This window comes from Erythrolamprus reginae, chromosome 3 (genome assembly GCF_031021105.1).
Source record: "Erythrolamprus reginae isolate rEryReg1 chromosome 3, rEryReg1.hap1, whole genome shotgun sequence".
In the NCBI taxonomy this organism is placed as follows: domain Eukaryota; kingdom Metazoa; phylum Chordata; class Lepidosauria; order Squamata; family Dipsadidae; genus Erythrolamprus; species Erythrolamprus reginae.
Genome location: NC_091952.1, coordinates 53,307,434 through 53,335,085, shown reverse-complemented (window position 1 = coordinate 53,335,085; position 27,652 = coordinate 53,307,434). Strand labels below are relative to the sequence as shown.

At 37.9% G+C, this 27,652-nt stretch overlaps 2 protein-coding genes across 7 annotated transcripts in view; one reads left to right on the top strand and one right to left on the bottom strand.

Moving 5' to 3' along the window:
- Positions 1 to 11,046, top strand: part of TAF11 (TATA-box binding protein associated factor 11) — a 12,055-nt gene extending 1,009 nt beyond the window's left edge. The window contains exons 2-6 of the mRNA XM_070745310.1: positions 5,187 to 5,532; positions 7,052 to 7,194; positions 8,808 to 8,895; positions 9,582 to 9,678; positions 10,624 to 11,046. Of these exons, the coding sequence (XP_070601411.1) occupies positions 5,380 to 5,532; positions 7,052 to 7,194; positions 8,808 to 8,895; positions 9,582 to 9,678; positions 10,624 to 10,754 (612 nt within the window). The 5' untranslated portion in view covers positions 5,187 to 5,379 and the 3' untranslated portion in view covers positions 10,755 to 11,046. The remainder of the gene's footprint in view (positions 1 to 5,186; positions 5,533 to 7,051; positions 7,195 to 8,807; positions 8,896 to 9,581; positions 9,679 to 10,623) is intronic.
- A 5,171-nt stretch (positions 11,047 to 16,217) lies between these two features.
- BLTP3A (bridge-like lipid transfer protein family member 3A) overlaps positions 16,218 to 27,652 on the bottom strand; it is a 64,359-nt gene continuing 52,924 nt past the window's right edge. The window contains exons 16-21 of one of the 6 annotated variants that reach the window (XM_070745290.1): positions 25,924 to 26,075; positions 25,666 to 25,816; positions 23,311 to 23,576; positions 18,582 to 18,690; positions 17,963 to 18,075; positions 16,218 to 16,847 (exon numbers count right to left, since the gene is read on the bottom strand). In XM_070745290.1, the coding sequence (XP_070601391.1) occupies positions 16,722 to 16,847; positions 17,963 to 18,075; positions 18,582 to 18,690; positions 23,311 to 23,576; positions 25,666 to 25,816; positions 25,924 to 26,075 (917 nt within the window). In that variant the 3' untranslated portion in view covers positions 16,218 to 16,721. The other 5 variants (XM_070745289.1, XM_070745291.1, XM_070745292.1 and 2 more) reach the window with 5 other exon arrangements.

Genomic DNA, 27,652 nt, shown 5'->3' with positions numbered 1-27,652 from the left:
TATATATCTTTGTATACTACCAATAGGTACTTGACAAAACAAACAAATAAAAGAAAAAATAAAATAATCTCATGCCCAGAAGTTAACTGTAGTCCAGAGAGTATAGCTATCTAATAATATCTAATAGCTTTACCATTTAGTCCCATTAGGTGGAACATTTAATATAATCTCATGCCTAGAAATTACTGTAGTCTATATAGTTTAGCTATCTAATAATATCTAATAGCTTTACCATTTAGTCCCATTAGAAGGTGGAACATTTAATATAATCTCATGCCCAGAAGTTACTGTAGTCTATATAGTTTAGCTATCTAATAATGTCTAATAGCTTTACCATTTAGTCCCATTAGAAGGTGGAACATTTAATATAATCTCATGCCCAGAAGTTAATGTAGTACAGTTACTTTAGCTGTTTTCAAGCTTGTTTCTTTGGAAGTCCAAAGAAACAAGCAGCAGTTCATTATATGGAATGAAAACAAATTGACCAAATGAACTTCATCATGATAATGAGTACTGTATACCAGCAAATCTGGGAGATGAAAGAAGCAATGTAAAAAATTGGAAAATCGGTTGGATGGATGGAGTTAAAGGCGGAATAGATTCTGTTAGAATGCGCATTTAAGATGAATAGTCCAGAAATGTCGTGTGTTACTGAAAACTCAGATCAATATTTAAAAGTCAGTCCTTTCAATACTGATTAAATATTAATATTGATTAGGACAAATTTGGGTAGTTGAAATTAGCCTTAAAGATATTGTACAAAAATGCATTAGTCACAAATGGTTGGAAAGAAGGAGACAGCAGGTAGATCTCTTGAAAACTTTATTCCTACGCAGCTATTTTTATCAATAATCAAGATTTTCCATGCATGCAAAATATGTAGTTATACTCAGTCAATATGACTAGTTAAAGATATTTTATGTGAATGCAGAATACTATTGGATTAATTTAATTCAGATTAATTTGGGTAAGCATGACAAACTGACATGTTTATTGCGAAATGGGGACTGTAAATCTCCACACTGATTGCATGTAAAACAGTTTTTGCCTCGGTTTAACCTGCTTTCCAACTGCTGTTATTCAAAATGCACATTTGAAATTCACTTCCATTACAAATAGCCTTTAAAAGAAGTATAGCTGAACTGAGAAAAGTACTTTAAACATATGTCATTGAATTTGGGAGAAGATATATTTTTTATTAAATTTCAGGCAATTAGCCATCACTTCTCCAGCATCTCATAGAAACATAGAAAACATAGAAATCTCTCTCAAAAAGGCCCCCCATATAACAACAAAACTCAATTAACATAATAAATACCTAATATTCATATCTTTAATACCAAAATGAGCCATTGCTGCATAACATGTTTGGGTTGATTCACATAATAAACTAAGACATAATGGTTTTATCACAGCAACTTTGCAGTGTTTTCTTCCCATTTCAGAATGTGGGACTGAATGTGCCCTTAATGCATGTCTAAGACAGAGCCATGTGCTACTGCTGTCTAGACTGCTCCATCAGTCAATATTATAAAAGACTTCTGGTTTTTCCCATCTGAAATTACAGTCATATCCAATATCCCCCAACCACAGGGAAAAAAATGTATTGATGCAGTATATCCTGGGCATTCTGCCAATATTTTTTAACAAATCAACATAGGATTATCAACTTTATGAATGTAATAGGCCTGTCATAGTGAAAAATAACTGAAGGATATATTAAGTTTGGTAAAAGTTTTCATGGATGCTATTATCTAATGTTCAGCTGTATTACTTCATCTTGAAATCAGAATCCTAATCTGTATTAATTTGTAAAACTTCTAAATAGCACCATTTATGAAATCACAGTCACTTATGCCCTCATCACCTCGAGATTCGACTACTGCAACGCTCTCTACATGGGGCTACCTTTGAAAAAAGTTCGGAAACTTCAGATTGTGCAGAATGCGACCGCGAGAGCTATCGTGGGGTTACCTAGATTCGCCCACGTATCTCCAACACTCCGTGACTTGCACTGGCTGCTGATCAGTTTCCGGTCATAATTCAAAGTGTTGGTAATGACCTTTAAAGCCCTACATGGCATCGGACCAGAATACCTGCAGAACCGTCTTCTGCCGCACGAATCCCAGTGGCCGATAAGGTCCCACAGAATTGGCCTTCTCCGGGTCCCATCGACTAAACAATGTCGTCTGGGGTGGCCCAGGGAAAGAGCCTTCTCTGTGGCGGCCCCGGCCCTCTGGAATCAACTCCCCGCAGAGATCAGAACTGCCCCCACCCTCGTCTTTCACAAATTACTTAAGACCCACCTGTATCGCCAGGCATGGGGGCCCCCAGGCTTATATAGTTTTATGTATGGTATGCTTGTGTTGTATGGTTTTGAAATGCTGGGTTTTTAGATGCTTTTAAAAAAATATTAGATTTGTTACATTGTCATATTGTTATTATTATTGTTGTGAGTCGCCCCGAGTCTCTGGAGAGGGGCGGCATACAAATCTAATAAATAATACTAATACTTATTATTATTATTATTATTATATAATCCTTTATTTACTAGAAGATAAATAGTCCTGTCGTAGAAACTCAAGATCAGTTTATCATGTCAATAGCAATAGTCTCCCCATGAAAAAGCTGTGTAAGTGATCAGAAGAGTTGATTAGAAATATGTTCTCGCATTTGCTTTGTTTACCAACGGGAATATTTATTGTTTAATAATTGTTGTTGACATGCAAAGCTATATACTACACCTTTTTTAATTGTTCAAGTTGTAGAAATATTAATCTTTCTTCTAAAAGAGATTGATTTCCTCAAATTAAGTTTCAAGACTGTAGACATAGTCCTCAACTTACAGCAGTGTTCAAAATACAAGTCACAATAATAAATAAATAAATAAAATTACAACAACACTGAAAAAATGAGTTATGACTACTTTTCATGCTTATGTCCATTGTAGCACACACCCACCCATAATCACGTGATTTACATTTGGATGCTTGACAGCTGATTCACATTTATGACGGTTGCAGTGTCCTCGAGTCATTTGATCTCCTTTTGCAACCTTCTGATAAGCAAAGTCAATGGGGAAAACCAGATTCACTTAACAACCGTATTACTAATTTAAGAACAGCAGTAATTCGTATAATAAAGGTGGCAAGAAAAGTCATAAAATGGAACAAACTCACTTAACAAATTTCTCATTGAACAACATGTTTGACTCAGTTGTGGTTATGAGGATTTCCTGTACACTATGTACACTATGAAACTAAGTCCTAATACATATAGAGGAAGAGACGGTCCTATGCAAATTCTTTGGACCTTTGGGGCTATTTTCCTTAATAGTGGAAATATAAAGTTACAGTGCAGGATAGCTGTCTTCCCTGAAATCAGCTTTGTAATATCTATATCTTGCAAAAGAATAAGAAGTAGGCTGGACAAATATGTCTGATCTTCTTGTAGCCAGAGCCAGATAACAATGGTGACACACTGCCTAGCAAACAGACAAAATGGAATGATTTCATAGCAGACACACCAGGTTGCACTTGAACCTCCTTAACCATATCAGACCAAAGTTCCTCCTCCAGGCAGTTTCGATTGTCAGAATGAGAAAGAAAATACTGTATTTTCAAACTGGAATATGTAAACCTGACTTCAGGCTGCTTCAGCAGTGGGTCAGCAGTTAGATGGAACTGACATTTTGAGGACATGTCCTTTGTAGTTAAGACATCTTTGTGCCAGAAAAAGCAGGATGTGTGCATTATCCCAATGTGTCATGCTTAGTTTTAGCTTAGCCATTGTGGTTATGCAGACAGAATGGTATGGATTGATAAGAAAAAAAAATCTCCCTAGCAGTAATAAAGGTTTAAGCAACTTCTTTGCATCAATGAATATTATTTTAAAGTCTTATATTTGGAAAGCTTGTGCTGAAAGAAGGGAAACAATCTAGGATGAGACAATTATGTGATATATTCAAATATGGGCAGATGCCTTTTTTAAAGAAGTGCAGATTTTTTCATTTCAAAGTTGAAAATACAGGATTTGTAAAAAGACATTATTTGCATGAACTTTTTAAGTTCTTACTAAGAATTATTTTTTTATTTCCTCTTTAAAAAAAAAATAATGACGTGCGAGTACTGCAGCCATGAACATAAGAAGTGTCGCAGCACATACTTCTTTTTGTTCATAATTTTTTTAATATTTCAAATTATCGTAGAGCCTTTTAAAAAGTTGCATGCTTTATTTTACCTTTTGTGCATAGCTTTTTGAAGAAATGGGAACACATGGGTTCAGGGGACTGCTTTATTATTTGGGTTCATCCAAAATATTTACCTACTGATTACCTTTTTTTTACTGTTTATATCAGCTTTGGTGGGATTCATTTAAACACTATCCCCAAATCCCACCATGTTACCGCATCACTGTTTAGTGGGTTGTGTGAACAGAATACTGAGCACTGCATTGGTCTTCTTTCTTTCTTTCTTTCTTTTTCTTTCCTTCCCTCCCTCCCTTTTTCCTTCCTTCATTTATTTGGAAAACATGTATAGGATAGTAGTAGTTTGTATAAACATAAGTAAAAAAAAGTAACAATAAGAGGACAATAGTATAGGGATAGTAGGAACAATGGTGCCTACTATGCATATTCCTTACTCTTAGGAATGGGGTGAGGTCATCTGTAGACAGTCTTTGGGGAAGAAACCACAGTCAGGTAGTGCATTCCAGGCATTGATCACTCTATTGCTGAAATCGTATTTTCTGTAGTCGAGTTTGGAGCATTAACAGGAAGGATATTTTGGTATATGATTTTATGAACTACATTTAGATCAGATCCGAGGCTTACACGCGTAGTTTGCATTCGTAATTTTGGAATTCCTGGCATTCATTCATTCATGCATTTATTTATTCCAATACAAATTGAAAGATAACGAGAATAAAAACATGTAGTAGTATGTATCAGGGAAAAGGATAGAAGAAAAGATATGAGAATAGAATACGTCAATGAAGAATAGAGAAAAAGATATATGAATGGAATAAAAGATATATAGATATAGGAGGGGCAATTGGACAGGGGACGGAAGGCACACTAGTGCACTTATGCTCGCCCTTTTACCTTTCATTCTGTTTGGTGTATATATTGCTACTGGGTACTAAAGCAACAAAAGGCGAAGTGAAATTTGCATTGTTTTGTCGGTTAGACAGCTACGAAAGGCGGCGGAGATCCGCGAATTCAACATCGCCCGCCAAGGCTTAGTTCTCCCAAACAGCAGCGACAAAAGGCCGCATTACTAGTTTCGCCTATTGGGGGCGTGGTGCGTTTTCATGGAAATGAGCTGCCCGGCGCCGCCCTAATACGTCATCAAGGCGCGACGCGCGCCCATCCGGCTTAGGATGGCTGAGGCTGCGGAGTCCGGTAAAGAGGATGGTCTTCTGCCCCTTGTGTCTTCCCCGTCTTCCGTTGAGTCTTCCGCCGTCGCCGTAGAAGTGGCGGAACGCCAGGAGAAAGAACTGGCCGACATCAAAGAAGAAGTGCAAATTGTAGAGGTGAGGAGGGAAAACGCTCGCGACGCAATTTGCAGAAAACGGGGCTCCGCTTTCCTTGCTGACCCTTCAGGGTGATCGCTGCCCCGAAGTAACGGGGATTTCTCCCGCTACTGCTCTTTCCTTGGAATTCCCTATTTAACCAGAACTAGCAGCTCGTGATCCCTTTTTAGAGGTTTTTCCTTCGCAATGGCGGAACTGCCAATGTACTGCCTTCCCTGGAAAGTGTATTATACATTGACAGAAAAGTTCTGTATTGGAAACAGCTCATACACTGTATAGCGTAGTCAAAACATTAGCACAGGAAATGTTTTAAGATGTTTGGGGTCAGTTTTGATGTCATTAATATGTTATAAAATTTGCCACGTTTCAATTGCACTGAGAGTTACAGGTCCTAGATTTTGAACGCATTTCTGTAAGTTTAGAGACTTCAGACCAGTGGTTCCCAACCTGTTTTGGCCATGCCCCATCTAAGCATCTCAAAAATCCCCCCCCCCATGACATATAATTCTTATTACAGTATTCAAAAAGTGAAATTCTCATGCGAAGGAAGCCTAAAAGGCCATTAACTAGGTTTAAACAAGCTTCCCATTGACCCCCTTAAAAATGAAAATGCCCCCCTGTGGGTCGCGGGCCCCATGTTGGGAAACAGGGCTTTTTTAGACCATTTAAGATAGATGGATTCAAAACTTGTTGCTCTATGACACATCATTTCCAGGTTTGGGTCTATAAGCTAGCCCAAAGTAATTTACTTTGGTTCAAAAAATGTTGCCCACTGTTTCATCCAGTGAATAGGCGGATAGTTGCTATTTTCTGGTGAATTTTGTTTACCTTTTAGACTATTGGAGCTTTTTTTTTTGCCCTCTTTATCCTGCATGGCCAAATATTAAACATTGCTGGGTGTGTTTTGAGTTGCTCGTATTTAAAAATATACGTTTAACAAGTTATACTTAAACAATGGTAATGCAAAGTATGACATTGTAAAAGATTTTTCAGTAACATGTATAGGAAGAGACTAAAACATGAAAAATGATAACTAGATATTCATTTTATTTGTTTAGCCACTACACTACTCTTATTACTATTCTTGCACAAAATCAAGTACTATATCTACCAATTTATTTTCATCAGATTTTTCACACACACCCTCATTATTTGAATTATAATTGGTAAGCATGGGGTACAGAAGATGCACAAATATATAATTTATCATCATTGAAGAAGCTAGGTATATTAGTTAAATATTCAAAAGCTTGTTTTAAGTTGTATGGGTTTTATGCTATGTATCATACAGGTAGTATTTTGATGGAAAGATTATAAAAACTAAGTATTCAACAGTTGTACTTTATAAATATGATTATTGGATGCTTAAAATTTACAAAGTTTAAAAGCATCCAGGAAGTGGTGTCAATCCTCTTTTGCTTTTCTCCATGAACATCAACTAACTATGAGTTGAGCTTGATTCATAAAAAGGCTTGTCTTTTTGTAAACATAATTGAGTTATAATCAATTTTCTGTCTAGATTAAATGCAAAGAAGTATGTGAATTGATACCTGGAGAGTTAGAGGACTCTATGTCACAATCTATTGCAGCCAAGAAAATAGAGATAAAGGAGAAAAAAGATAAAAAAAATAAAGTTGATGAAGATGAGATTCAAAAAATGCAGTGAGTATTTCTCTATTTACATGCTTTTGTTAATGCTAAATGAGTAGAGAAAAGGTGTATCTTGCTGTTTTCTCTTTAGGATGACAAACCATAGGGTTTTTTTGTTTTTGTTTTGGTCAGGGAATTCCAGAAATTAAGACTGTCATTTAATGGGCACTTTGCGGAAACTGTTTAGGGGAACATTTGGTGTGATGCTAGGTGTTTTGTCAGTTCTTTTTTTCTTCCATTCAATTTTGTGTGATCCTCAGGAATCACTTAGACAAATATGAGCTGTAATGGCTCAGTAACTTAATGAGGCTGGAGATGGTATCTGCTTTAGCAGTTCGAGTGCTAGCATTCTATGTAAGGATGAGCTTCTGCTCCTTGTCTCATCTTTTGTCCACCTAGCAGTTCAAAAGCATGTTCTTTGTTACTAGATAGATAGGTACCACTTTGATGGAGAGATGAGTTGGTGCTCTGTGCAGGCAGTCCCATTCCTTCTGGCTCTGAATCTTACTGGTTGCAGTGCCTGTTTACAAGGCTGCTGCAAGGAAGGGAGGGGGCCTAGGATGCTGCTGCAGGAAGAACTGCCCTAGTCTTTCTTTCTGATGCAAAACCACTTCGCCCTCCTGTGGTACATCTGGGAAAGCGTGTGAGCATGTCCTATAACAGGGATGGGAAATTGGCAGCCAACCTACTTCTCTGCAATAGCATTGTGATCTCCTAGCTAATGCAACAATACCATACACTAATAACAACAATCACAAGTTTTCTTGCAAGGCTTTTCAGAAGTGATGTGCCATTACCTCTTCCTAGAGTTGAGAGAAAGTCACTAGCCCAAGGTTATTCAGCTTCCTGAATAACCTTGGACTTGGTGGTACTAGAATTTGTAATCTCATTCCTCACCTGAAACCCTAACTACTACACCAAAGTAGCTTTCAAAAAAGGGAAATTCACCATATTGGCTGGGAATCAAAACCAGGCCTCCCAAATGGCAGGCAAGAATTCTTCCACTAAACTATCAGGGTAAAGGTATTTTTGGGGACAATTAGCTACAATAATTATTACCCGGCATTAGGCTGTACTTTGCCCTTTGAACTGTTTTTATTAATTTGCACCTGTGCATTTTTCCTTTCAAAAAAGAAAATATTTTGCAGCGTAATTGCTTAACAACTTCATCACTTAGTTGGGGAACTCCAGTTCCAATTGGATAATTCAAGGACTATAATTATTATTTATAATATGTTGCAGTAATTATTCTATGGATGCATCTTTTTTATTTTTGATATGGTAAAAATAAGTACAACATGTACAACTTTGGGGTTGTCCATAATTTTTAAAAGTGCGAAGCATGTTTAAGAAGCACTGCAATAGGAGATATTTTGCCTTATTTCTCCCTTTTCATGTCCTCCCAAAACCCAATAGTTTCCTGTGAATGGAAGTTGTATTGGAAGGCTTCTAGCCTAGATAAGTCACCTCTTTAACTAGAATGTTAAGAGCAAAACTCAGAGAATAGCATGACTGAAATAAAATGTTAGATTTAACTCGGGGTTTATAAACAGAATGTTGTATAATCTCATTAACTTTCTCAATTTGTAATTTTAAATAAGTGCTGTAATTATTGTTTGCCACAGAATCCTGGTTTCCTCTTTTTCTGAAGAACAGCTAAATCGATATGAGATGTATCGACGATCAGCTTTCCCTAAGGCTGCTATTAAGCGGGTACGATTTATTGCATATAAATTTATTTGGTTGGTTATTTACATCAACCTAGCTCAAAGCATCCCAGAGACCCCAGTTATTTATCACATTTAGAAACTGCCCATCTCCCTCACAGATTTGTCGATGTGTATTGATTATCATGCAAGAGTAGCTTGTCTCAGTATCAATTTATCATAAAATTTTGCTGTTGACACTAAGATGGGAAACTCACATATAACCCTGGGATTATCTTTGCAGTCTTCCAGCACCTCAAGTTTGAGTTGCTGCTCCTTTTTTCACTTTTCAATGGGAAATGCTGGGCTTTTCTTTTAAAAAGTAAAATGTTCAGTTTCTATCCTTAAAACCATCAATTTCAATGTAGTGTTGGGCTGTGGGATGTTAATGGATTTTAAGGGCTTAAGTAGGGAATGGGTTTGCTTTCAAAAGGCTTTCTGTTCCCATTCTCACTCTCAAATCTTAGAAAACATTAAAATGTGTCATCCTTTCCAGCGATTTCACCATCCATGGGGCTATGTTACCTGTGGCTTCTGGATGATAAAGGAAATGAGTTGTATGTACCCCATGGTTCTGGGAAAATTGTCCACCTCTATGCTAATGCTATCATACACAGTATGTGTTCAGGATTGGAAGTAAAAGAAATACCTGAAAAATGAGGTTCTCTGGAATTTCCTTTCCTCCTTTTTCAGCTGATCCAGTCAATTACTGGAACCTCTGTGTCTCAGAACGTTGTTATTGCCATGTCAGGAATTTCTAAAGTCTTCGTTGGAGAAGTAGTTGAAGAGGGTAAGTATAAGAATAATCTAGTTCTCAGTTGTTTGTAGCTTCCAGTAACTGAAGACATACTTTGCTAATTGCTATAACCTTACTATTCTTTCATGTGTGTGTTTTATTTAGCTTTTAGTAATCCATTTTGTAAATAGCTGTGTGGTGAAAAACGTCTTCTGGATGTTGTGTTATAGTATATCGATGTGAGAAAACCAGAACATCATGTTTTGCCTATTGCTGTTTTATGTAGTATTTTACTCTTAAATATTATTATTCTCCCTAATATGTATATTGCTACTTAATACATAACAGGTCAGTATTTTTAAGAGAAACAAAATTGTTAAATCAAGACAAACAAATATCAGCTGTATATTTGCTTGTTATTTTAGCTGGCAAAGGGGACACTTCAGTATAAATGAATAAAATTAGTGTACTATATCTATAGCGTTCAGATAATTTTTCTTCTTATGTCATGACATTAATATACACACAAATGCTATTACTTACTTTCCGCCCATTGCTTACAAACAGAACAAATTTTGTAAAACTTTGTGTTTGTAAATATGGAGTATGCTGTGCAGCAGGGAACTAATTTTATTAATTTTCACAGGCTTTCTAGTAAAAGTTTGGAACATTAAGAGGCCAGTTTGGTGCAGTATTTAAAGTGCTTTTGACTACAAACAGTTCTAATCCTGCCTTAGCATTAAATTGACCAAGTGGGTTAGTCACTTTTTCATAACCCTTCTAGGTTGGTTGTTTTGAGGCAAACAAGGCAGAAGCTCTATGTATACTGCACTGAACTGCACAAAATAAGCATGGTATAGAAGAAGTAATTGTACATGCGCGATAACTGGTTTTGCTAAAATGCATGTAAAAATATGATGGATTTTGTTATCATATCTGCACAGCTCTAATCCAGTGACTTGGCAGCTAGCATAACAGATTTACTTTTGTCTTGCGCAGCATTAGATGTATGTGAAAAGTGGGGAGAATCGCCACCTCTGCAACCCAAGCATTTGCGTGAAGCAGTCAGACGACTAAAATCACGAGGACAGATTCCAAATTCCAAATATAAAAAAATTCTTTATCACTGAAGACAAAGAGGGGAAAAAAGTACCTTAAGTGGACTGGAGATGTTTTCATTGCAATGAAAAAGACTTTGGAGAGTATGTTCAGCTTATATAAAACCGTCAAGTTCTGAAAAATTACAATATTCCTTGTGCAATAATTCTGAGTGGATAATAATAAGACTATATTGCGGGTATCTTGTGCCAGATATAAAACATTTTCTAAGTAGGCAAAATAATAAATATTGATGCAATAAGATTACAGGGAACTTCTGAGACATGGTTTCTTTTAAAAGGAAATAAAAGTTTTAAAAACGTGTTATGGGTAGTTCCTTGGATAGTGGCCATTCAATAACTATTTGAATTTAGTACACCCAGCATTACAACCAGCATTACATTGATGACCTTCGCAGTGTCCCTATTGTCATGGAATCAAAATTGGTGACCAGCTCACATTAACAAACATTGTGGCTTCCCGATGCCCCCTTTTCTTGCCTTGTTTGTGAACAGCCTCTGCTTCAACTCTCCTCACTTGCCTATCTCCCCCTCCATCTCTCTGCCCTAGACACCATGTCCAAGATGAAGATGTCACTGTACTCCATTGTCCCTACCCCCAGCCGATCTGGGTCTTTGCTTCCCTCCTCTGGTCTTGCTGGCCCCAAGCTCCACTGCACAGGGGCTCTGAGAGCACTGGGCTCGACCCTGCCCTTTTGCTTACCCTGCACTACATGGCCAAGATAAAGACAGTGCTTATTCTGCTATTGCCCTTTGCTGCTGTGCCATCCGTGGTGCTATGGACTTGAAGCCAGCCGTCATCAGCCAGCCCAGAGCAGGGAGAGGAAGATGATGATGATTAGCAGAAGGTGGCGGAATATAACAGCATCTTCATCTCAACTATGCTCTTTAAGGTGATGCAGAGAAGGGGAAGAGAGAAGCAGGTGGGAGGAGCAATACATAGCTTGAACAGGACAATTGGTTTCTGGTAGAGTGAATCAAGGCTTGGAGCTGACAGTGACCAAGCTGGGAATGGATCATAGTGGGAGCGTGACGACATGATCACCATTTGCAACCTTCCCATCTCGCTTCTGACAAGCAAAGTCAATGGAGAAGCTGGCAGGAGGACACAAGTCATAGTCACAAGTCACCATCATATGATGCTTTGCTTAATGACATCTGTGCTTAGCAAAAGAAATTCGTGTCCCAAAATTCGACTATAGGTATTGCAGGTTTCATTACGTCTGTTGATAACTATATCCAGCATAGTAATTACAGTGATCCCTCGATTTTCGTGATCTCGATCTTCGCGAAACGCTATATCGCGATTTTTCCTCTCTCTCTTTATCTTGCTTCTTCCTCTCTCACACTCTCTTCCTCCCTCTCTCATCTCTTTCTTTCCTTCTCTCTCTTTCTCTATCTCTCCCCCTCTTGCTCTCGAGCGGCGGGCGGGCGAGCGGCGGGCGGGCAGCAGCGAGGAGCCGAAGATCGGGGTTTCCCCTTTGCATGGGCAGCGGGGAAACCCCGATCTTCGGCTCCTCGCTGCTGCGGCGCTGCCGAGCAGATCAGCTGCTGGGCGGCCGAAGAAACCTTCCCTGGGTCTTCCCCGCCGCCCACGCAAACTCTACCATCTGCGCATGCGCGGCCATGGAAAAAGGGCACGCATGCGCAGATGGTGTTTTTACTTCCGCACCACTATATCGCGAAAAATCGAGTATCGTGAGGGGTCTTGGAACGTAACCCTCGCGATACTCGAGGGATCACTGTATACTTATTTTTCTTCTTAATCCCAATGTTTTAAATTTGCATTGATTGCTCAACTTAAACAAATATAGAATTCATGTTAACTACTATAGCAAGGTCAAGGAAACATGTGCCGTATGCTTGTAAAAAATTATCAAAAAATATGGTTGTGCATCATAAAGCTAATGTTGAACTTCTAGAACTTGCCATTTTAATAAGGCAATAAGTGTTTGTGACAGGTTCAGAAATGCTCACAGTGTATATTATTAACTGCAATTATCAATACAAATAAATTAATATAAATAAAATCTTAGAAACCTAAACCTGAGAAATAAATCAATGGAAATAGAAGTTAAGCATTTTAATACATAATGTTTAAAAGTGGTTCATAGAACCAGTATAGTCAAGAGGAAACTATATTGTGTGAGAAAGAGATTCAATATATCAAAGGCTTAGATTTCAAGTCAGACTTGTACCATATATTGTCTATTCCCATATACCCTCCTGTTTGAAATTACAGAAGCAGTTATACAGACTTAGAGCTTTAAAATTAATTTTTTTGATATGACATATAAAGAGCCTTGTTCTTCACATTTACATATAAATACAGCACTAAAGAAAGAAAAAGACATTTTCAAAAACAAAACCAAGCTAAAATACTTTTGTAGTCAGATATCAGCTTCAGTGAGTTTCCTCTTAATTTTCATGTTACGTTTAGATAAATAATTGTTCTCAGCATAGCGGAAGCATTTGAGGCATTCAGGCCATAACAGGCTAATAAGCTGTAGTTTCTACTAACTGAAACAAGCATACTACACCAAATTATTTGCCACAGTATACTGTTTCTACATTTTGCCTTATTTTAAACCAAATTTATACTGGAAAACATGATAAAATCAATTATTTTAGTCAAAATGCAAAGACTATGGTATAAATACAGTACATAGATTTTTGTAACCTGCTGCATTTCTAAATGAAAAGGTTACTTTAAGTGATCATAATGTGTATTGGGTGAACCAGTAGCGACCCGCTGGTGATGTCAACGACCCAGTTTGGTCAATGCTGGTCCGTGGTCACCATCTTATTTTTGATTCCACCCCCCCCCCCGATTTTTAAATAACTTTTATCTTTCCTTCTGAGCGTGCGCAGAAGATGAGTTTCTGTGCATGCAGTCACCATCTTGTTTTCACCCCTCCCCCCCCTCCCCCGGATTGCACGCATGTGTCCACGAAGCACATCCACACGGTGTGGGAGGAAGCAAACTGGCAGCGAGGGAAGTAGGAACCCACCCCTGATTGCACCAAAGGTAAACTCCAAAAAGAATTAGGTGCACATATATTAGTTTAAATAAATCAACATATTTGGGTAACTATTCAACAGTTAGATTTAGAGAAAAAAATGTCTTCACATAGCACCGTTCACTAACAACCTTCCTGTCAAAGTTGACAGAAAACACATAGTTACGCTTAATGTGTTATTTTGGTGTGTCATATCAGCAGTTTCATATAGTCACAGACTGTTCTATTCATCAGAAAAAAAATAAGCAAATACATCTGCAAAAGCACACTACTCTGGATAAATGGTGCTTTTGCAAGTATATCAATGAAGGCCTGTCCCATTAGGGCATTATCCAATATGGAGAGACAGAATAATGTTTACTCCAGTGCATAGCCTGGGTTTGTTTAGAATATTGTAACAGATATAACAGGAAAAGTGTAGAAGCAACAACTGTTCCTTATATAGCAAACAAGCAAAATCCAGAATAGATGCAATCTTATAAGCAAAAATCATTACCATTCAATGAAACTGACAGAACCACAGCACAGCTGCAAAATTTCCTGGAGTTCAGCAATTCTACAAATAACCCCAAATGCTAACATTATTTGAAGCAGCAGCTTTTTAAAAAAAAGTTCTTTATAATTCACATGGTGAAGATGAGATCATGACTGCTCTATGGCAATCAAGGCAGAAAAGCAGAAATTCAACAAAAAGAATTCTGTAACAGGTGGGTGCTGCAACTAGCTACTAGACAAAGATTAGCTGTAGTGCATAAACTAAATTTAGCATTTTATTGTAAACAAATTGGATATTATCAAGCAAACAGCTGTTTACTGAAGCTCATTATCTTCACCATGTTCCATTTTTTGAAAACAGAAAATGCCCTCTCTAAATAATATTATATATTATATAATCCCTACTCTGATCCATTTTGGTATATTGTTTTGATAAGATGTTGCTTGAAAAAAATCCCATAAAAATTCACAATCCCTTCTTATGTTTCAAGATTTAACTGAGTACAAAATCAGCCAGTCTGTTTTCTTGCTGTCCCTCTCTTATTTTGTTACTACAGTAGTCAATTAAGTATTTGGGACAACTTAAAAGCTTGCACATATTTTTGTGAATTTTGAGGTGGCTTAGTAAAAGTACCCCTCAATTCTAAGCTCAGTAGTCCATTCTATTCTAATTCTATTCATATAGCCCATTAGAATTGCCATTTTTGTGTAGATTACTATAGAATTTTAAAATTCCTATAGCACATTCCCATTCTTGGATTCATATGTGTATAGCAGTAAAAACTTTGTTCAATTTGATATTTACCAACTCATACTAATGAATTTCGGTTATCCATATCTTGATCTAAAAAAACCATTTCAGTATATCTATTTATAATATTCAGAATAATATTTTAAAAATCACTCTTTTCTATGAAAGAAAATCAGGCTTAAAATTAAAACTACATTTTAGTGAGAAATGCTGCTAGAACGTGGTCTAGGCCTAATTTTTTCACAAGGATGAATTCAGATTTTGAATTTTACCCGCTGAAATAATCTTTGCCGTAGATATGCTTTAGAATTTGTTCACTTTAGATTCTGCCACTTATCTATTTGATTTTCAGATAAAGCAGCTTATAATGAAACTTAAATGCATTCTACACATGGTAAAAACTAAGTCATAAAAATCTAGATTAAAATCTGTGAGAGTTTTCTGTTACAGTTGGATGCTTTAATTGAAAACTTTAATTGAAAATCTCACGGTTTATTATAGACATATTGTTAGCAAATATTTGTTTCTATATTCTATTTTGGCATAGTTATGGGTACATAACTATTTTGGGAAGCAATATATAATTTTTCTAACATTTTTTGGATATATCATTCCCCTTTTAGAAACATTTAAGAAAACTAACACTGCTATTGTATAGTTTAGAGCCAAAATGGTTTTTTTTAATTCTAAATATACAAAATTGATAGCATAAAGGGGGAAAAATCAACTATTCTGCAACTAAAACCATTTCTAGCAGCATTCTACACCTTGTAGAAAAAGTTTTTGATTCATCATTTACCAAACAAGATTCTTTAAATATAGGCCCCTAAGCGACTTGTCAGATCTCATTTACAAATCTCTCCAACATTTTCGTTAGTTAGAGTTATGGAAAATAAAGTTATCTATATTTTCATTAATGACAAGATGTTCTTGCATGATGCACTTTCTCATCAAATTATATTCCAAAATGGCTGTAAATCCATTTTAACAAGGAGGTGGACTTTAATCACAAGGAAGGTTAGTGCATTAATAGATTACTATTATAAAGAAAGGAGATTAGGAGGAATATAATTCTACGGAGTCTAAGGAGAGGGGCGGCATACAAATCTAATAAATAATAATAATAATTTCATGAGAAATTGTGGCTCCCCTCAACTCTTTTTTCTAAGAGCAGTAAGATGATGAATTTTGTATTTTCTGTTCTGGGTATTTTTTTTCCTGTGCTAAGCTTGTAACTGAATCTCCATTCCATATTTCATGTTGCTACAGCAGAATTCCCTAATTGGGCCTGAGCTAAGCAGAATGTAATTTCTTTGGTGTTAGGTGAGCATGTCCCCAACACCTACCTGTAACAAATAGGTCATAGCAAGAAAGATGTTCATCAGCACCGATGTATGATAACTCAAATAATTTTTTCTTCTCCCACTAACTATTCAACTGACAATAGTGCCATGCTTTAGCTAGAGTACAGTTTTATGTTTTCCAGACACAGCTGGGCTACTAAATCCAGTTTCCCATTCATCTTATAGCCACATACTTTCTTGCTACATCTCCGCTTCCGTCTCTTGTATTGGCATTCTGCTTCTGTTTTCAAAGTAGCAGCTTTTGAATGAAGATGAACAAACAAACTGCTTTGCTTTTAACAAGTAAACCTTTTCAATCCTGACAGTCATTTCTGAATGCTCTGAGCATCTCTTGCTCAGGTCTTTGTTGTCAAAGCTGGAAGAGAGGGTCATATTTCTTGATTTCCTGCAGCAGACGTAATTTGTCCACATTGGCTTCTGCAAGAGCTTTCCGAGTATCCTGTAACTCTTTTTCCAAAGTTAATGTTGCTTTCAGCTGCAAAATAACAAAACAAGGCTGTAAAATGTGGGGTAAACTTGGCCTGGTAAGAGTGTTGGACCTGAATTCAAATTTTATTTAATCATTCATCATTTTGGGACATTCATGACCTTTGAACCTAACATACTTCAAGAGATTGTTGTGAAGATTTAAAAAATTAGTCAGTACAATACTGTATGCAGGGATTTGTATCTATGAGTTAAAGTAAGGGATAAATGTAATAAATGAATGAAATTATAACTAGAATGAATTTTCCAGGAAACTACTCGCAGACTGAGATATCTAGTTATTTATTGGAAGCCAATTTAATACAGTAACTAATTTCAGCACTTTTTATAAGGGAATATTAAGAGAATGTTATCAGATTTCCTGCTGTTAATCTGTCAATCTGAAAAGCAATTCTGTATCCACACACCTAGAGAGCAGCAAATTTAGGGAGAGGCAAACAAAAATAATAAATCAGCCTGAATTAGCGTGCCTCACCGAACAAGATAAAGGCTTATTGTCTTACAATAAAGAACACATGATTTTTATACCACTGAGTGCCTAGGTTTCATAGTGTAAAACACGCAATTAATGCTGCTTTTCCTGCCTGAATTATTGTTTTTGTGAAAATAAACTTGAGTTCTCTGAAAAATGAAAAAGAAGCAACAAATGATAGACCTTAATTCTGAGAAGATTTTTTTTTTAGATTACAGTTGATCAATATAATTAGAGTTGGGATTTGTTTCAATGAAGTTACAAATATGCTAATTAGCATATGATCTCTTTGTGGTACTAAGGTCATTATTTAAAGATTAATAAGCTTTATTACTAAAGACCATTATATCAGTATAATACCATACTGTATCATATTGTTTTGGGGGTTTTGTCACTATTCCTTATTGCAATACCAATTATTAAATATCTTTTTTTCAACCTCTTGTTTCTAAAAACAATCTTTTAAAATGTATTAGTTAAGGAGACATTTTTCACTCTTCCTTTTCCAAAAAAAATGAGAGGTTTTCAGAAGCACCCTTTTTATGGTATTTACAAAGAAGTAAATACCCCCAGAAAAAAACAACATTTCTTTTCTTTTGTGATTGCAAGGTAAGAGGCACAATAGGGCATACCTCTGGTTCATCATCACTTCCCGCTGAAACTATAGAACTCTGTACTGGAATACGCTGTTTCTTAAAAATTTTCTGAGCTGTTTTCTGCATAGAAGATTCTTCTCTCTCTGCAGCTGGAGGATAAAGTATAAAACAGTATCTCAGCAATTACACAATACTGATTCTTCCAGCTTGCCATCTCCACATTTTCAAACTGAGCAACTAAATATAATGGAGTCAGATCGCTTAATGACAATATTGAAGAATATTACTGTCTCCCTATATTAGGCACTTGTCCAATGTACTATAGTGCAGCAGATACAACAAAAGGAAACTGAGACAGATTATAATGGCTTTCATCAAACTGACATGCTGCACATGTACTACAATCTAATGGCAATTCCCATACATAACCTCATTTCCAACACAAACGGGATGCAAGATTTGGGAAAGCTGGGTTAGAGATTTCTAAGAGATACAGCGGGGGCTTCAAAATTGGCAACTTTAAGACTTGTGGACTTCAACTCCCAGAATTCTTAAAGTCTTAAAGTTGCCAAGTTTGAGGGCCCCTGAGATACAGTATAGTTATATGAACTGCAGCCTCCTATGAGTCAGTATTACTAGAATGTAGGGTACTGACCTGTTATAACGAACATTCCATCATCTTTACAATGAAGAACAATGTGGTCCATGGCTAAAATTATAGGCACAGGACCAGGAGTGGGGTGATACACACGAGGACTGTCATCCTTAAAAAACAGAGAAAATTATCCTTCATTATAAAATATTTTCTTTCTAATAATAATAATTAATAATAAATTAATAATAAATTAAATTAATTACTTGACTTACAACCACAACTGAGTCCAAAATTTCTGTGGCATTACTTCCAGTGCTCTTTCAGGGAATCTTGGGAGGGGCAGCATATTGCATGCCGGCCAGGAAGGACGTCTTTGTGACTTCAAAGCTCCGCCCATGGAATTCCCTATTAGGATTCTCCACCTCCTTTTCAGCCTGTCGACTGGCTCGACAGTTCTGCGGCTCTCTTGAAAAGCTAACAGCCAGGCAGTGGAGCTTCTCAGCGTCCTCCTGAACCCGAATGCCGACCCCGAACTTTTGCCGAACTTCCGGGTTCGGCATTCGGGAGAACGCCGAGAAGCCCCCTGGCTGTTTCAAAAGGTGACAGCCGGACGGCGGGGCTTCTTGGTGGCCTCCCAAATGCTGAACCCGGAAGTTCGACAAAAGTTCGCGGTCGGCGTTCGGGTTTGGGAGGACCCCGAGATGTCCCCCAGCTGTTTCAAAAAGCGACAGCCAGGAGGCAGGGCTTCTCGGCAGCCACCCAAACCTGAACTTTTGCCGAACTTCTGTGTTCGGCATTCGGGTGGCGGGTTCGTAAGATGGAAAAAGTTCGGAAGAAGAGGCAAAAAATTTCCGAACCCTGGGTTCGTATCTCGGATTGTTCGTATGGCGAGGGGTTCGTATCACGAGGTACCACTGTATTGGATTTGTATTCTGTATATTGTGTTGTTGTTTTTGTGAGCCGCCCCGAGTCTTCGGAGAGCGACGGCATACAAATCTAATAAATATAATATAAAATATATGCAGGCAGAGGCCAAAACAGGGAATGGCACGTTCCCCGACTGGCCGAGGCAAACAGCAAAGCAAGCCAGGCAAGATCCGGGATGGGGGGGAAGCTACCAGACTGCAACACCGTCTGAGATGGAGCTGCAGCAGTGAAGCAAGCCAGGCAGGGCCGCTCGATTGGCCCATAGGTACTGAGTGGGAAGGCAAGTAAGCAGCACAGACCTATGGTCATAAAGTGGGCTATGCCATGGAGGCGAGATTAGAAGTGACTGGGCTGGGAGGGGGACAGCCAGAATGTTTACTACAAGTTCACATGAACTAGTCTGAACTGGATGAATCTCCCCACTGCAGTGTTAGTGCTTTGACCTCAGAAAGTGGAGTTTTCTGGCTTTTGATGATGCTTGTCCTATCTGCTTTGATCAGGAATATTGAATGCCTCTTAGATAGGGCTTGCATAAATGCATGGTGTTATCTTTAGTTGTTCTTACCTATTGTGTTGGTTTTCACTTATCTGTATATTTGCTTGGCCTATAATAATGGAGGATCTGGTCAGGGCTGTCTGTTTCCTTTTTGACCTTTGTTTTTTAATAGACTGCAGACTGGATTTATCTCTGAATATTAAGCAAGCTAATCCGATGTACCTTTTCTTTCATCGTTTGTCTCTCCATGTATGTCATATCTAATGTTACTCCTATGAGCATGTAATTCATGAAAGCTAACCTTAAACTGGTCAATCCCTGATATGCTAAGATTTTATGTTATTTTTCTACCTGGGAATATTCAGATACTGTTTTGTTTCTCCACCGTCTTTATGTTTCTCCTGCACTAACCCTGCCATTCCCTACCAGTCAGTTAGAACTCAAGAAGCCTCTTGAATGAGAAGCAAAACATTTAAAAAAAAACCTCAAGAAAGTCCAGTTGCCTTTTGGAAAAAGCACTTTGGGGGCAATTAGAATAGTGAAGATTAGTGTGATATATTTTTCAAAAATACTTAGCACTACCAACCACTAGAGAGCCAGTCTGATCTAGAGGTTAAGGCACCAGGATACAAAATGAAAGATTGTGAATTCTAGTTCCGCCTTAGACCTGAAAACTAGTTGGGTAACTTTGGGCCACTCTGTCTCAGCCCACAAGGTTAGGCTCAGATAGCAAGCCACTCAGTCAATTCCTGTCACAAGCAATTGATCAACACTTTGGCTGACCTGAAAAAAGCAGATCTTGCACTATGCTAGGGACATGAAAGAGAAGATACAGCAACCAATATAATCCCTTTTAAATAAGCTAAAGAGCATTTAAATCCATGGAACTTTCCATATAGAGGCAAAGGAAAGACATCTGTAATGTGTTGTGGACCATCTGTTTGCTCAGATCAATTTCAGGCATTCATTCTCCTAATTTACAAAATGAAATTAGAGCTTTGCTAACAGAGGCAACAGCCTCAGGCTGGAGGCAATTAACTCTACAATGAGCTTAAAAGAGAAAATAGCATAAAAGTGGGGGAAATGAAGCATTAAAGCTTGACTGAAAATGGATTTCAGATTATTTTCACTGATGTATAAATGCACAGATGTATAAATTCATGTTACTTTTTTTTATTATAAACTAATCTTCATTTCAAGGAAAACACCCTGCTATAGAAGCCACCTGCCTATCCAACTATTCTGGAGTGAGGGATAAAATTGAAAAAAATATCCAAGCAACAATATTGACAGGAGGAATTTCAATGCATATATTCATCCTAATTTAAGCAAAAGAGAGGGAGAATGGGAAAGAAAGAATCTTCATTTTATCAGTTGACCTGAAAGGCCACATCCATCAAGTCTTTTCTCTTCCTGACCTAAACTGTGTACAGTTTGGAGGTGGGTTCCTGCCAATTTGGACCGGTTCTCTAGAGCAGTGTTTTTCAACCAGTGTGCCGCAAGACATGGTCAGGTGTGCTGCGAAGCTCAGCAAGAGAGAGAAAGAGGGAGAGCGAAAGAAAGCAAGAGAGAGAGAGAAAGAAAGCAAGAGAGAAAGAGAAAGAGAGAGAAAGAAAGCAAGAGAGAGAAAGAAAAAGAAAGAGAGAGAGGGAGGGAGGGAGGGAAGGAGGGAGGGAGAGGGAAAGAAAGCAAAAAAGAGAGGAAGGAAGGAAGAGAGAAAGGGATGGAGAGAGAGAGGAAGGAAGGAAGAGAGAGAAAGAGGGAGAGAGAAAGAAAGCAATAGAGAGAGAGAAAGAAAGCAAGAGAAAGAGAGGAGAGAGAAAGAAAGAGAGAAAGAAAGCGAGAGAGAGAAAGAAAGTAAGAGAGAGAGAGAGAAAGAGAGCAAAAAAAGAGGAAGGAAGGAAGAGAGAAAGAGGGATGGAGAGAGAGGAAGGAAGGGAGAAAGAGGGATAGAAATAGAGTGAAAGGGAGGAAGAGAGAGAGAGAGAGAGATAATTTTTTTGTCCAAACTTTTTTTAGCCCCCCCCCCATTTCCCCCCCTCGCTCAATGTACCCCATGATTTTGTATATGTAAAAAATGTGCCGCAGCTCAAAAAAGGTTGAAAATCACTGCTCTAGAGCAGTGTTTCCCAACCTGGGCAACTTGAATATATTTGGACTTCAACTCCCAGAATTCCCTAGCCAGCGAATGCTGGCTGGGGAATTCTGGGAGTTGAAGTGCAAATATCTTCAAGTTGCCCAGGTTGGGAAACTTTCCTCTAGAGAGGGTGTGGGGTAGCGGGAATTCCCCACCTCCGCTCGCCAAACAAGCAGCAATGGCTGGCTGGACACCCCCCCTCTAAACCCATTCTCCGGTTTGAAATCCATCCATGAAACCAAATTTATTACAAAACAACATTCTGCACATGCGCAAAGCCTCTTGGTCATGCGCAGACGTCTTTAACCCGGGAGCAACAGAACACGCTTTTTTGGCGCAACCCCAAAACGGTAGCAAAAGTAAGTAGAACCCATCCGTGGTCCAGTTGTTTACTTAAAAACAATATTTCAATTTAAGATAATTTTCATTGAAGGAAAAATACTGCTAAATATCTCAATACCATACCTGATTTTTTTTTTAGTTCTTTCTTTGGGATGGAATGGTCAGAACTATAGATTGTTTTCCACGTATTGAGATTTGAAAATATTGCATAAAGGTATTACAAAATCTTAATATTATTTCTTTAACAACCCCAAGACCAGAATCTACCTGCTGTTTAGCGAAATTAATTGACGGTTCAAATTTTTGCAGGATCTGTGGGGGTTTTTTTGATTACTAGCTTTAATACTCCTACCAGTATGTATGCTGCCATCAGATTTTTTGCACAAATGTTTTATTTTGTTTCCTATTTTGTTATGAGTCCTTTTAATTATCTCTCTGGAGTGCATTGTGGGGTTGTTGGTTTTTTTAGTGTTTAGAATACTTGATGCTATCCATCAGATTGGTTCACCTATAATTCCAAATTCTTTATTAATTTGTTAAAAAAGGATGACCTAATTTCTTTCCTCCCCACACAATAACAATTATCCCTTTATTCTTACCCATATTTATATATACTAGCTGTGCAAAAACCATGTTCATTTTTCTTTAGCAAAGAACATTTTATTTATTTTACTATGAGTTATCAAAATGATTTTAAATATAAATAATGATATTCAGTATCAAATTATACGAGCATCTTAAATTTTTATTATTTGAGAGTAAACCATTTGTTTAATTTAAATATTTTATATACACAACTCTGTCAGGACACTGTGGAAACAGAAACGGTTTCTACACGAGTTTCCTATATTTCCCAACCTTTATTAATGCTAAGGGTACATGCTTACCTTTAAGGTAATCTTGGTGTTCACAATCTCAATCTTCATGGGAATAACTTCAGGAATGATTTCATCTTCAAGGAAGAGCCCAATGCTAGAAAGAGATGATGTCACAAGCTCTGCCTCATAGCTATGGATCAGCATATGTAAAAAACCATTTTGGACAGCCAGAGGTGAGTGCACTGCAGCACTTGGTCCAATTTCATACCGTAAGCACATCTCAGGTTGGGTTTGGATAGTTTCAGTAGTTGTTGACCTCTCTGTGCTTGGATCTCCTGAAGAATAAAAGCATTCCAACTGATAGTTTTCAGTAGTAATTATTTATTTATTCATTCATTCATTCATTCATTCATCCAATACATAAATACATAGGAAGAAAAATAGACATGTAGTAATATATATAAGGGTAAAAGTGAACTTATAGGAGAGGATATATGAAAGGAAAAAAATATATATGAAAAGGTTTAGGTTAGGTTTAGGTTTATTGGATTTATATGCCGCCCCTCTCCGCAAACTCGGGGCGGCTCACAACAATAATAAAAAACAGTACAGTACATAATACCAAATCCAATGCCCACCCATCTAGTTACAATTTAAAATTAATAATCTCATAAAAACAGTATATATTAAAAAAAAACCAAAAAAAATCCAGACACACAGTCAATCCATCAACAAAACAACATGGGCAAGGGGGAGGTGTTTTAGTTCCCCCATGCCTGATGGCAAAGGTGGGTCTTAAGGAGTTTACGAAAGGCAGGGAGGGTGGGGGCAATCCTAATCTCAGGGGGGAACTGGTTCCAGAGGGTCGGGGCCCCCACAGAGAAGGCTCTTCCCCTGGGTCCCGCCAGACGACATTGTTTAGTTGACGGGACCCGGAGAAGGCCAACTCTGTGGGACCTAACCGGTCGCTGGGATTCGTGCGGCAGGAGGCGGTCCCGAAGATAAGAGAAACGAGAAGACAATTGGACAGGGGACTGAAAGGCACACCGGTGCACTTATGTACGCCCCTTACTGGCCTCTTAGGAACCTGGAGAGGTCAATTGTGGATAGTCTAAGGGAGAAATGTTGGGGGTTAGGGGTTGAGACGATTGAGTCCGGTAATGAGTTCCACGCTTTGATAACTTGATTGTTGAAATCATATTTTTTACAGTCAAGTTTGTAGCGGTTCGTATTAAGTTTGAATCTGTTGCGTGCTCTTGTGTTATTGCTGTTGAAGCTGAAGTAGTCATTGACCGGTATATTCCTACTATTACTATAAATAAAACATAGAGGTCTGGATGGCAAAGGGAATGAAAGGTGCGTAAAATAGAGAACGAAAACGCACATATCTGAGCAATATTTTGAGGACTTAAGGACATGGTTGGTATTTGAACTGGGTGCTAAGAATTTACCATCCAGAAGATAGATGGGGAAAAATGGGATAAAATTAATTAATAAATGGATTTAATAATTTTATATTCTGTCACTCTTCAAAACTACAGTTGGCAGCAATATCCAAGAGATCCCTGAAAACTGCAACCAAAAGTTTTGGGGCCACAGGTAACAAAAAACATTTCAGCTCTATCCATATCTGATTCCAGTACTTATATGTTGTAAAGAAAAGTGACCCTGAACAGAAAATAAGATTCTCCCATTCGAGGTTAGTAGAGGGGGGTTGTTCCCGTATAATAATTATGTGCTAGGAAAGAGGAAGAATGGTTGAAGCTAAAGAACAATTGGCTTTTTATGCTTCATCTCTATTAAGCCGAGGTGGCGCAGCAGGTAGAGTGCAGTACTGCAGTCCACTAAAGCTGACTAGATCTGCAGATCAGCAGTTCAAATCTCACCACTGGCTCAAGGTTGACTCAGCCTTCCATCCTTCCGTGGTGGTTAAAATGAGGACCTGGATTGTGGGGGAAATATGCTGGCTTTGTTAAAAAGTGCTATCATGTTGTAAACCGCCCTGAGTCTAAGGAGAAGGGCAGCATAAAAATTGAATGAATGAATGAATGAATAAATAAATAAGGACAGGATAAGAGAAGAGCTGGGTTAATCTATGATAGCAAAAATGCAGCAATCTGATAGCACCTCTCACTATCAAGCAAATGCTATACCCCTATTTTCTTCAGTTCTGCCCATAACAGTTAGAATGAAGGAATCTGAAACTAACTCTCAACATGTCTTATTTCTAAACTTACCTGCTGTCTTTTTCTGCCCCTTTGTTGGTGAGAGGAAGCAAAGAGGGATTATTATTTCAATATCCCTTATGTACTGAGACACACAACTCTGCTAAGCAGAGAAAGGTTTTATTTACACAGATTTGCACATTTGCATCAAAGCTGCCAAACTGCAACTAAATACTCTGCTGGCTGGCCACTAACATACCTGTGGGAGCATTCTGCAGGTACTGCCACATGCTGATATTTCCCAAATGTTCAGGAGTTAGTTCCATAACTTGAAGAGCAAGTGTCATATCATCTCCCTTTGATTCTATTACACAATTCAATTCATTCGTTTTTAACACCAGTACAGAAACCTAAAACAGAAAGCTCAGAATAAATGGATGCTGATCTCAAATGCCACAGAAAAATTGTTGGTAAAATAACAAGACCAAAATAATAATAATAATCACAAGAATCTGACCAACTGAGTATTAGGGTCCTGTCCACTCAGAGATGCTGAGCTGTTAACACAAGTAGATCCTCTTTCTTCATCTCCCACTGAGCTTGGTCTAACGTCTCTATTGTTAAGCATCTGGGGAAGTTGTCCTAAGGTAAGGAGATCAAGATTGGACTCTGAAATTTAAAAAAATATGTATTTTTTAGCACAGAAAAAATTAAAATATTTTTTTTTGGGGGTGGGGGAAGGTTGCAATTCTTCAGTACTAATTCTATCATGAGTTATTTAGAATTCCGACTTCCAAAAGGAAAGTTTTAAAACTGAAATAAAGAATACCATATTATTATTATTATTATTGTTGTTGTTGTTGTTGTTATTATCATCATCATCATTATTATTATCATTAAGATTCATTGCAGTCAGCCAGATGTTTACACTGGATTTGGCATTTTTTTAATCCATCTACCCTTCCCAAAGCTTTTCAATAAACAGATGTTGTTTAATGTTGTTAAAGATAGCATTGCAAGTTGTAAGCTGTTCCAAGTAAATGAATGATTTTGTTAATGTCAATGGTGTTCGGATGACGCTCTAGTTTTTTTGGGAATCACTATTACCATAATTACTATTTCATCTCCCTCCCTCCCCCCCCCTCACACACGCACAATTAAATGGCTTCCAAGCTTAAAGAAGGCTGAGGACTCAGTCTCCTTTTTGGACCAGCACCTTAACAACTATATCAAACTGAGTCTTTTTCATCATAAAAATAATTAAGAATTCTATATCTTTGCATTAAAATGGAAAATTAGACTTGAGTATAATAATAAATGGAAAATTAGACTTGAGTATAATAATAAATGGAAAATTAGACTTGAGTATAATAATAAATGGAAAATTAGACTTGAGTATAATAATAAAAAAGACTGATTCAATTCCAGCGCAATATCTTGATAGAAATTATTAATGGTTCTTGTAATATTGTCATATTGAGGACATTTTGAAGAACTTTATTTCCCCACATATACTTGTGATTTATTGCTCTTTTTATTGATCAGCCAACACTGGGAGTACATAACCAATTTTCACAAATTTAGAAAGCTAAGCAGGCTTTGCCCTTATTAGTTTTTAAATAGGGAACAATTTTTGAAGTTTAGGACTATAGGCTAGACATCAATATTAAACAAAAACATTCAGAAAGAATATTGCTTAACTTAAGAATAGTTTTGTTTAATGGGGAAAATGTCTTAAAGAGAAAAAAATAGTAGAGGAGAATACAGTGATCCCTCGATTTTCGCGATCTCGATCTTCGCGAAACGCTATATCGCGATTTTCCCCACCCGATGACGTCACTCTCTTCCTTTCTCATCTTTCTTTCTCTCTCTCTTTCTCTATCTTGCTTCTTCCTCTCTCACACTCTCTTCCTCCCTCTCTCATCTCTTTCTTTCCTTCTCTCTCTTTCTCTATCTCTCCCCCTCTTGCTCTCGAGCGGCGGGCGGCGGGCCGGCGGGCGAGCGGCGGGCGGGCAGCAGCGAGGAGCCGAAGATCGGGGTTTCCCCTTTGCGTGGGCGGCGGGGAAGACCCAGGGAAGGTTTCTTCGGCCTCCCAGCAGCTGATCTGCTCGGCAGCGCCGCAGCAGCAAGGAGCCGAAGATCGGGGTTTCCCCTTTGCGTGGGCGGCGGGGAAACCCCGATCTTCGGCTCCTCGCTGCTGCGGCACTGCCGAGCAGATCAGCTGCTGGGCGGCCAAAGAAACCTTC